Source organism: Rhinopithecus bieti, unplaced genomic scaffold, assembly GCF_001698545.2.
Source record: "Rhinopithecus bieti isolate Rb0 unplaced genomic scaffold, ASM169854v2 scaffold_1853, whole genome shotgun sequence".
Taxonomy (NCBI): domain Eukaryota; kingdom Metazoa; phylum Chordata; class Mammalia; order Primates; family Cercopithecidae; genus Rhinopithecus; species Rhinopithecus bieti.
The window spans coordinates 5,971,122-5,982,351 of NW_016804151.1; the positions used below are offsets into that span (position 1 = coordinate 5,971,122).

The following is an 11,230-nucleotide window of genomic DNA, read 5'->3' on the forward strand; positions in this document are numbered from 1 at the left end:
TTTTTTGACAGAGTCTCCCTCTGTCACCCAGGCTAGAGTCCAGTGGCACCATCTCGGCTCACTGCAGCCTTTGCCTCCCAGGTTCAAGCTATTCTCCTGTCTCAGCCTCCTGAGTAGCTGGGATTACAAATGCACGTCACCACACCTGGCTAATTTTTTTTTTTTAATAGAGACAGAGGAGACAGAGTTTCATCATGTTGGCCAGGCTGGTCTTGAACTCTTGACCTGAAGCAATCTGCCTGCCTTGGCCTCCCAAAGTGCTGGGATTACAGGCATAAGCCACTGCGCCCGGCTTTTACTTTTCTTTTTACTAGTCATGCTAGCACAGAAAGAGCAACCAAATTTGTAAACAGGCAAACTATTTGAACAGATTTCTTTCTCCAAAGAAGATATGTAAAAAGGTCAGTAAACACATGAAGAGATGCTCACTATCATTAATCATCAAGGAAATGCAAATTAAAATGGCAATAATAAAAAATAATAAAAATGGCAAAATAAAATAAATAATAAAAAAAAATAAAATAATAAAATTAGAATGGCAATAATAATAAAATAATTAATAATAATAACATGCGTTAGTGAAGATGTAGAGAAACTGTAACCTTATCACATTTCTGGTGCACTTTAGAAAACAGTCTGGAAATTTCTGAAAATATTAAGACACTTTTGTCTCTATTCAGATTGACAAGTTTTAAACATTCTGACAATATTAGGAGTTGGTAAGGATGTGGGAAAACGGGAACTTCTCAGGTCCTGTAGGTAAATGTGTATGTATTATGTATTCAGCCAAGAAAGGAAATATGTATTGAAGACCTAACACATCTCAGGCACTGAGCATGGGGCATGTGAGAGGGATCAAGAGGGGCCAAGGAAATATTTAGCAGAGAGCTAAGTGACAAAGAAGAGTCAGCCCTGCAAAGAACAAGAGCAAGAACCTTCTAGAAGCACATACAAAGGCCCTAAGATTTAGCCTGCTTGATGGAGAGTGTGGGAGGCAAAATAATGGCCCCCTAACGATGTCCACGTTCTAACCCCTGGGACCTGTGAATGTATAATCTTTCATGGTAAAAAGGACTTTGTAGATGGGTTAAGTTAAGAATCTTGAGATGGGAGATCATCCTGGATGATCTGGGTGGCCCAGTGTCATCACAGGGTCCTTACAAGAGGGAGGCAGGAGAGTCAAAGTCAGAGAGTGGAAGAGCTTGCACTGCTGGCTGTGAAGATGGAGGAAGGGGCCCTGAGATAAGGAACATAGGTGGCCTCTAGAAGCTGGAAAAGGCAAGGAAATGGATTCTCCCCAAGAACCTCTAGAATGAATGCAGCCCTGATGACATACTGATTTTAGCCCAGTGAGACCCATTTTCAGACTTCTGACCACCAGAACTATAAGATAATACATGGGCCAGGCACACTTGATCACGCCTGTAATCCCAGCACTTTGGGAGGCTGAGGCAGGTGGATCACTTCAGGTCAGGAGTTCAAGACCAGCCTTGCCAACATGGTGAAATCCCGTCTCTATTAAAAATACAAAAATTAGCTAGGTATGGTGGTGCATGCCTGTAATCCCGGCTTGGGAGGCTGAGGCACGAGAATCGCTTAACTCGTAGGTGGAGGTTGCAGTGAGCTGAGATCACGCCACTGCCCTGCACTCCAGCCTGTGCGACAAAACGAGACTCTGTCTCTAAATAAATAAATGTTGTTTTAAGTCATTAAGTTTCTGTTCTTTTGTTGTGGCATTAACAGGAAACTAATTCAGAGAATGTAGCTTGGGGAAAATGTCAGAGTTCTTTTCTGGCTCTGTTTGCAAAGTCCAGACATGTAGGAAATCACTGTAAAACAAATTAGTCAGGCATGGTGGCATATGCCTGTAGTCCTGGCGACAGGGAAGGCTGAGATGGGAGGATCCCTTGAGCCCAGGAATTTAAGGCTGCAGTAAGCTATGATCATGCCACTGCATTCCAGGCTGGGTGACAGCACGACCTTGTCTCTAAAAAAAAAAAAAAGAAAACAATATTTTAAAAAGAAATCAGCCGGGCGCGGTGGCTCAAGCCTGTAATCCCAGCACTTTGGGAGGCCGAGACGGGCGGATCACGAGGTCAGGAGATCGAGACCATCCTGGCTAACACGGTGAAACCCCGTCTCTACTAAAAAAATACAAAAAACTAGCCGGGCGAAGTGGCGGGCGCCTATAGTCCCAGCTACTTGGGAGGCTGAGGCAGGAGAATGGCGTAAACCTGGGAGGCGGAGCTTGCAGTGAGCTGAGATCTGGCCACTGCACTCCAGCCTGGGTGACAGCGAGACTCTGTCTCAAAAAAAAAAAAATAAAAAAATAAAAAGAAATCAAAGTGTTCTGTCACATAACTACTTTGCAAAACCTACCAACGAATGATTTCCAGCTAAATCAAGGAATAATCCAAAAAAAGGCAAAGACTTCAGAAAATAGGGGATCCAACCCAGGAGTGGGGAGAAGGGGTATCCCTGTATGGCAGCTTGTAGAAGATGCTGTTGATGTCCTGTCACACCTCTAGTGGCCCACGGTTCCCTCTTTTCCAGAAAACCGCCCTTACTTAGAAATAACTGGGAAGTTATGCTCCCTATCCCACATGGGTGCCTGAGCCCACAGCCAATGACTCTCTGAGTTGGGGATACAAAAGCACAGCCTCCTTGCCTCAAAGTGGAACAACTCTGGTGTCATTCATGCCTCAAGAGCTTCCTATGGGATCAGTCTGAAGTTACAATCCAGCTGAATGTATGTCCTTTCTTGCTTTTTCTCCCAGCCTATCCTTCTCTCCTCACTTCCTTTTGGTTTTCACCTGAGAGCTCCCCATTGATAAATCACAAAGATCTCCAACTCAGATTTTGCTTCTAGGGTACCTAGCCTAGGACAACCCAAATCAACAGTCCAGCTAAGTGCAGAAGGATGGAGGAAAAGAATAATGCAATTATTCTTTTAGATGTGAGAGAAAACAATGAGGTAAAGATTGGGAAGGTAAGAGAACCAAATCATAAGGATTTTTTTTATTCCACTTCTAGAAATTTAAGATTTATTTTGTAGTTAAACTGCTGAATGAAGCTGGGTGCAGTGGCTCATGCCTGTAATCCCAGCACTTTGGGAGGCCAAGGCTCACCTGAGCTCAGGAGTTTGAGACCACTCTGGCCAAAATTGTGAAGCCCCCATCTCTACTAAAAATACAAAAATTAGCCAGGCATGGTGACACAGGCCTGTGGTTCCAGCTACTTGGGAGGCTGAGGCACGAGAATTGCTTGAACCTGGAAGGCAGAGGTTGCAGTGAGCCAAGATCATGGCACTGCACTCCAGCCCGAGCAACAGAGCAAGATTCCATCTCAAATAATAATAATAATAATAATGCAATGAACATTTGAACATTTAGAGAATATTGATAAGCATGTGACAGATCAGATGGAGTAACTGGACATATATGCAAAAACTTCACCAAATTGGAAAAGAAAGGCAACTATTAATTCTGGGAAAAACAAAAAGTTGTACCAAACAGGAAATGTTATCATATAATAAACTACTTGGCTCAGTTAACTAAGAATAATTTATATTGAGAGAATGGGGAAGGAGAAATGAGGAGACGGGAGAGGAAGGGAGCTAAATCCTCACCACAGTAGAAAGGCAAAAGATAATACTTAAAGTCAAGAAAAGGTGGTATAAAAGTTCTACAGTCAAATATATGCATAATCCCAGTAAGTGGAATAAAATGAAGACCACAAACAACATTGTATCAATTCAGATCCGACTTTGCTGCCAAAAGCTCCTGTTTTTTTTGGAGCTTTTTAGATTTGGGAATACTGACTTATAAAAAAAACACACACACACACAAACACATATTTACTTTCAATACCAAGTACATCTTTGTCTTGGGTTGTTCAATGTTCAACTACATAACCATACATGGATGCCCTGACTTGGATAAAGATAAAAACTAGGAGAATGTAGCCAGTTGGTAAAAAAAAAAAAAAAAAAAAAAAAAAAAAAAGTTACTTTATTTGGTCAGGTGTTATTTTTTAAGAAAAATTTACTGTTATTATTGGTTTCTGTAGAGATGGGGTTTCGCCATCTTGCTCAGGCTAGTCTCAACTCCTGAGCTCAAGCAATCTGCCTGCCTCGGCCTCCCGGAGTGCTGGGAATACAGGCATGAGCCACTGTGCCTGGTCTTCTTTTTAATGCTTCTAAATAGAGCGTTAAGATGAGGGCAGAGGAAAAACCGTTAGTCCTGGGGCTTCACCCAAAAAATCTGTTGAATGATTAACAACGATCTACTCACCTGGGCTGCCCAAGAGGATGAAGTGGGAGTCCCAGGTCCTTACTCGATCTTACCTTGAGAGCATCTGCTTGAGCAAAGTAAGTGAGCGCCCCAATCTTTATGGGTACCCAGATGTCCATCATCTGTGCTGCAATGTGGCTGAGTGGGAGGTAGCTGACCACCGTCTCATGCTTTTCTGTCAGTTTAAAGTCCTTTGCCACTGCTCCTGCCATCCACGTGATCTGTAACATAAGGGACAATCCAAGGTGCCTCGCCCTCATAGAAGGGCCATTTTATTTTTAAATTTTTATGTATTTATTTTTCAGACAGGGCCTCACTCTGTCACCCAGACTGGAGTGCAGTGGTGTGATCACAGCTCACTGCAACCCCAAACTCCTGGGTTCAAGGGATCATCCCATCTCAGCCTCTTGAGTAGCTGGGACTGCAGGCACACACCACCACAACCAGGTAATTTTTTTTTTAACTTTTTTTTTTTTTTGTAGAGAGGGGAACTCACTATGTTTTCCAGCTTGGCCTCAAACTCCTGGCCTCCAGCAACCTCCCACCTCAGCCTCCCAAAGTGCTAGGATTATAGGTGTGAGTGACCATGCCCAGCCTGGAGGGCCCTTTTAAATATATTTAGCTAAACACATTAATTAAGTAAACACTTACAAAGCACCTACTATGACCAAGACACTGTTTGCATACTTTACAAACACCAAGTCATTGAATCATCATCACACCTGGGGGTCAGTAACTATAATTCTCCCGAAATTTTGGAGCTTCCCCCAAAAAATCTGTCAAATGATTCACAACCATCTACTCATCTGGGCTGCCCAAGAGGATGAAGTGGGGGCCCCAGGTCCTTACTTGATCTTACCTTGACAGCATCTGCTTAAGCCTAAAGTATATGAGTGCCCCGATCTTTACGGGTACCCAGATGTCCACCGTCTGTGCTGCAATCTAGCTGAGTGCGTGTGTGTTGCTTTTTCATAAGTCAGTATAAGGCATCTTGGATTGTCCCTTATGTTACAGATCACGTGGATGGCAGGAGCAGTGGCAAAGGACTTTAAACTGACAGGAAAGCATGAGACGGTGGTCAGCTCCCTCCCACTCAGCCACATTGCAGCACAGATGATGGACATCTGGGTACCCATAAAGATTGGGGCGCTCACTTACTTTGCTCAAGCAGATGCTCTCAAGGTAAGATCGAGTAAGGACCTGGGGCCCCCACTTCATCCTCTTGGGCAGCCCAGGTGAGTAGATGGCTATTAATCATTCAACAGATTTTTTGGGTGAAGCCCCAGGTCTAACGGTTTTTTTAATCAGGGAGAATTATGTGAAAACAGAAGCACAGAGCCCTTAACTAACTTGCCTGAAGTTAGGGGGGTTGCAAAATTTAGCAGGCAGCTTTAGGAGTAGGGAGGTTGCAGACCCTCTTGGGTCCAATGACAGAAAACCGAAGGATTCAGCAAGTGTCCCAGAGTCAAACCCTGACTCCACTGTTTGCTAGACATTTGGGCTATTTACTTAAAATCCCTTGTGGTCTTTATTGCCTCATCTTTAAAGTGGGGACAGAGGCTTCTCAGGTCCAGTATAGAACTATGGAACCAACATGGTCAAACAAACAAAAAGGCTACCCATAATCCCATCATATAAACACCCCAGCAATTAGCATTATTAGCATTTTTCTTTCTCCAATGCATATATGGATGTAAAGTTTTAGTGTACCTATAATTTTGTCACCTATAGTTCTCACTAGTGTCATAAATATCTGGTAAATAGTTACTTCGTTAATCCAGCCACCCAGACCTCCTCACTGTTCCTCCAATGTATCAGGCATGGTCCAGCCTCAGGGCCTTTGCACTGGCTATTCCATCTGCCTGGAATGCTCTTTCTTCAGCCTTTCCCGTCACCACCCCACACCCCCATGGCTGGCTACTTCTTGAACATTAAGTCTCAGCTCAAATGTCACCTCCTTAGAAGGGCCATCTCACACCATCTAAGGTGAAAGTGCCATTGACTGCCTAAGCCTCTACGCACCATGTCACACAAGCTGAATGTTTTCTTTTTTTTTGAGACGGAGTCTCGCTCTGTCCCCCTGGCTGGAGTTCAGTGGCGTGATCTCGGCTCACTGCAAGCTCTGCCTCCCGGGATCAGCCATTCCCCTGCCTCAGCCTCCTGAGTAACTGGGACTACAGGTGCCTGCCACCGCACCCGGCTAATTTTTTGTATTTTTAGCAGAGACGGGGTTTCACCGTGGTCTCAATCTCCTGACCTTGTGATCCACCCGCCTCAGCCTCCCAAAGTGCTGGGATTACAGGTGTGAGCCACCGCGCCCGGCCGAATGTTTTCATTTGTTAATTTCTTATCTGTTCCCAAGGTCCAGATTGAGTCTGTCTTGTTCGCTGCTGTATCCCCTGTTCCTGGAATATTCCCCAGTACATACTAGGTGCTCAATGAATTTTTGTCGAATGAATGAGGAAATAGAAGGAAAGGTTAACTAGAATAAAGGACATACAGCAGTCAGCCCAAAATGTCCCTCAAGGCTAGTTTCACTTCTTTCCCTGGGCTCAGGATGAAGGCTCCCATAAACCTTGTCATGCATAGTCCAGGGTTCAAGGAACCTAGCACACTTTTGTTGAGAGAAGGGGCTTGGTGTGTGTAGTCTGTGAGGTACAATGGTTTAGACACTCCTGGTTCAGATTTCAGTTCAGAGCTTCCCTTGCTCTGTGATCCTGACCAAGTAATTTCCTCTGTCTGAGCCTCAGTTTTCTCATCTGTAAAAGGGTTAGTGACAAAATTTTCCTGATGGGGTTTTACCGAGGGGTTAAAATGTGTTTATCTGAGCATAGAACATAGTGTTCCATACATGTTAGAAACACTGAGCTGCAGACATCTGGAGAGCATCTAAGGCTACCTTTAACTTCCTGCTATAAGCATGATGATGAGACAGGGCCTTACTCTGTCACCTAGGCTGGAGTGCAGTGGCAGCATCATAGCTCACTGCAACCTCGAACTCCTGGGCTCAAGGGATCTTCTTGCTTCAGCCTCCCGAGTAGCTGGGACTACAGGCATGTGCCACCATGCCCAGCTAATTTTTAAAACATTTTTTGTAGAGATGGGGTCTTGCTGTGTTTCCCAGGCTTCTCTCAAACAATCCTGGCCTCAAGCAATCCTCCTGTGTCGGCCTCCCAAAGTGCTGGGATTACATACGTAAGCCACTGCACCCAACCAAATACAATATCAATAGCTATCCTTGACATGGCTTCCTCTATGCCAGGCATTGTTCTAAGCATTTTATGTCTATGTGGTAGATTAAACAGAGCTGCAAATTCTCTGCTACTCCTCCCATTCTGTGGTGGAATTTGTTTCTCTTTCCTCTGGGACAAAATTGGTCCAGTGATTTGTTTTGACTGACAGAAAGGAGCAGAAGGGACGCTGTGGAAATTCTGGGACTGACAAATCTTTGGGACCACTTGCTGTTGGGGGAGCCAGCCACCATGTTGAGAAGTTCAAGAGTGATGACCGGGCGTGGTGGCTCACGCTTGTAATCCCAGCACTTTGGGAGGCCAAGGTGAGCAGATCCCCTGAGGTCAGGAGTTCGAGACCAGCCTGGCCAATGTGGTGAAACCCCGTCTCTACTAATAATACAAAAATTAGTTGGGTGTGTTGGCACACGCCTGTAATCCCTGCTACTCGGGAGGCTGAGGCAGGGGAATCCCTTGAAATTGGGAGGCAGAGGTTGCAGTGAGCCGAGATTGTGCCACTGCACTCCAACCTGGGCAACAGAGCAGACTCTGCCTCAAAAACAAGTTCAAGAGTGATATCCTCATGTTGGTCCTGTAAGTCACTCACGGACAGCATGACCCTGCCCAGAGCCCTGTGGCCTGGGCTCAGCCTGGCTGACAAGTGTCATCTTCCCTGTTGTGGAAAGCCTTGTGGTTTGGAATCAGAAGGATACGAATGAGAATCTGCCACTTGCTAACAGTGTAATTGCTATATGATGGCCACAAAGGACATCAGATGTCAGTTTGCAGGAAGAAGATCAAAGTTACTGGTGAATGGATATGTTTTGAACTGAAAATGGAGGAAAGAGAGGCAGGACCTGTTGGAGTGCCCACAGGAAGAAGCTGCGGCATAGAAAAGGAAAGCTGCAAGGAACTGGCAAAGATCAGCTCCTGAGGAACTCAGAGCCCCATGGAAAGGATAGGTGGGAGTGCTTCTTTGCTCCCCACTCTCCTTTGATAATCTCCTGGTCACTAAATGGTCAGGGAGCTCCTCTGCCCTTGCAACCCAGGCCAACACCGTGGGTGCTGGTTAGAGAACTTCCCAGGGACAGAGAACCAGGTGGTCAGTTCACACAGGCATGCTCACACTCCCCTCAGACCTGAACTGAGACAGCAGGCACCATACCGGTTGTGCACCTATGGTGCCACTGCCCTGCCTGGGGGTTCTCTGCCTTTGACCCACTGCACCACCAGATTCCCCACAAACATACCCCACAACCTGCTGTGACTTTGGCAAGCACAGGGGACCAGTGAGCCTCTGGGGGGCTGCAGGATCCCAGAAGATCTAACCCTTGGCATGGGTAGCCCCTAAAAGAGGAGGAGAACGCAGCCCACCAAAGCCCCCCTTGGGACAAAGGAAATGTGGGTGTGGCACAAACCACTGGAGTGGGCAGCACCTGTGCCTGGGAAAAGACATGGACAAGGGGTCATTTCCCACCTGCCCTCCCACCCCACACTGCTGCCAGGAACCAAAGGATGAAGCCTTTATAAACAGAAGATTGTGAGCCCCATGACGGGGTGTGATAGAGAAGCGGACTGCATTCCTGCTGGCTCAGGACAAGGAACTAGTGTACTCCTTGCCACTACCCCTGAGACCTCAGTGCACCCCATCATGATCTCTTCCTGCTACCTCCCCATCAGGGTATGCGTGCCTACTTGGCACCAGCCTACCTGCTGGTTCTAATTTTTAAGTGCCGTCTACTGGACTGCAGCCTGCACTGCACCACCAAACAAAAATCTTGCTACTGGAAGGGTTTATTGACAGTGCATGAGATGAGCCTCCTGAGACCTCCACACCCTCAGTCCTGCAGGAGATAGTGTTGGCTCTTACGTCCATTACATCATTACAACAAGCAGCATCTGAGAAAGCCACTGCACAGAAGCTATCCACAACCATGGAACCCATACAGACCTTTGGCCTCCAAAAGCACTCAGAGGCAATGCCATACAGTCATACACAACATATGCCACAGCCATACCCTCAAGGGAAATTAGAATTTAAAAATACAAAAGCCTCATCCAAACAATAGAAGATTCAAAAATAAGAAGTGACAGCTCCTTCAGATAAGAACGAATCAGTGCAAGAACTCTGGCAGTAGAAAAAGCCAGAGTGTTTCAGCACCTCCAAAGAATCTCACCAGTTCTCTAGCAATGGATCCTCACCAGATTGAAATGTTTGAAATGACAGATAAAGAATTCAAAATATGCGTTGCAAGGAAACTTAATGAGATCCAAGAGAAAGTTGGAATCTAATATAAGGAAACTCGAAAAACACTTCAATATATGAAATACAACATAGATATATTAAGAAAAAAACAAATTGAACTTCTGGAATTGAAAAATTCACTCCAGAAATTTAAAATATAGTTAGACTAGACCAAGCAGAAGAAAGAATTCCAGAGCTTGAGGAATGATCTTTCAAACAACTCAGTCAGACAAAAGTAAAGAAAAAAGAAATAAAGAAAAACAAAGTATTTGAGAAATATGGGATTATGTAAAGCAATCAAACCTATGACTTAAATGTATTCCTGAGAGAAAAGAAGAAAAAGTATGCAACTTAGAAAATTTCCCTAATCTTGCTAGAGAGGTCAACACCTAGATGTGAGAAATCCAGAGAACTCCTGTGAGATGCTATACAATGTGGCCACCCCCAAGGCATATAGTCATCAGACCAAGGTCAATATGAAAAAAATCTTAAAGGCAGCTAGAGAAAAGGGCCAAATTACATATAAAGGAAATTCCATCAGACATACAGTGGATTTCTTAGAAGAAACCTTACAAGCCAGAAGAGATTGGGGCCCATTTTAGCCTTCTTAAAGAAAAATAAATGCCAGCCAATAATTTTATATCCCACCAAACTAAGTTTCATAAATGGGAAATAAATATTTCTCAGACAAGCAAATGTAAAGGAATTTGTCATCACTAGATCAGCCTGAAAAGAAATGCTCAAAGGAGTTCTAAACATGAAAACAAAAGAACAATACTTGCTACCATAAACGTACATGTAAGTACAAAGCCCACAGACCCTATAAAGCAACTACACAATCAACACTACAAAGCATCTAGCTAAAAACACTATGACAGGAACAAAACCTCACATATCAATATTAACCTTGAACATAAACATCCTAAATACAGCACTTAAAACACATAGAGTGACAAATTTGATTAAAAAAAAAAAAAGGCCAGGCGCAGTGGCTCAAGCCTGTAATCCCAGCACTTTGGGAGGCCAAGATGGGCAGATCATGAGGTCAGGATATCGAGACCATCCTGGCTAACCCAGTGAAACCCCGTCTCTACTAAAAAATACAAAAAACTAGCCGGGCGAGGTGGCGGGCGCCTGTAGTCCCAGCTACTCGGGAGGCTGAGGCAGGAGAATGGCATAAACCCGGGAGGCGGAGCTTGCAGTGAGCTGAAATCCGGCCACTGCACTCCAGCCTGGGCAACAGAGCGAGACTCTGTCTCAAAAAAAAAAAAAAAAAAAAAAAAAAAAAGACCCAACCTGCTGCTGCCTTCAAGAGACCCATCTCACATGTAATGACACTCAGAGGCTCAAAGTAAAGGGATGAAGAAAGATCTATCATGCAAATAGAAAACCAGATGAGAGGGTGCTATTGTTTTATCTGATAAAACAGTTTGTAACCTAATGACAGTTAAAAAAAAAAAAAA

General features: G+C 44.7%; 1 protein-coding gene across 8 annotated transcripts in view; it reads right to left on the reverse strand.

Annotated features, from left to right (window-relative positions):
* The window catches only part of ACSBG2 (acyl-CoA synthetase bubblegum family member 2), a 57,834-nt gene that overhangs the window by 11,445 nt on the left and 35,159 nt on the right, over positions 1 to 11,230 (reverse strand). For all 8 annotated transcript variants that reach the window (XM_017867018.1, XM_017867015.1, XM_017867016.1 and 5 more), the window contains one exon: positions 4,346 to 4,513. In XM_017867018.1, coding sequence (XP_017722507.1) covers positions 4,346 to 4,513 — 168 coding nt within the window. The remainder of the gene's footprint in view (positions 1 to 4,345; positions 4,514 to 11,230) is intronic.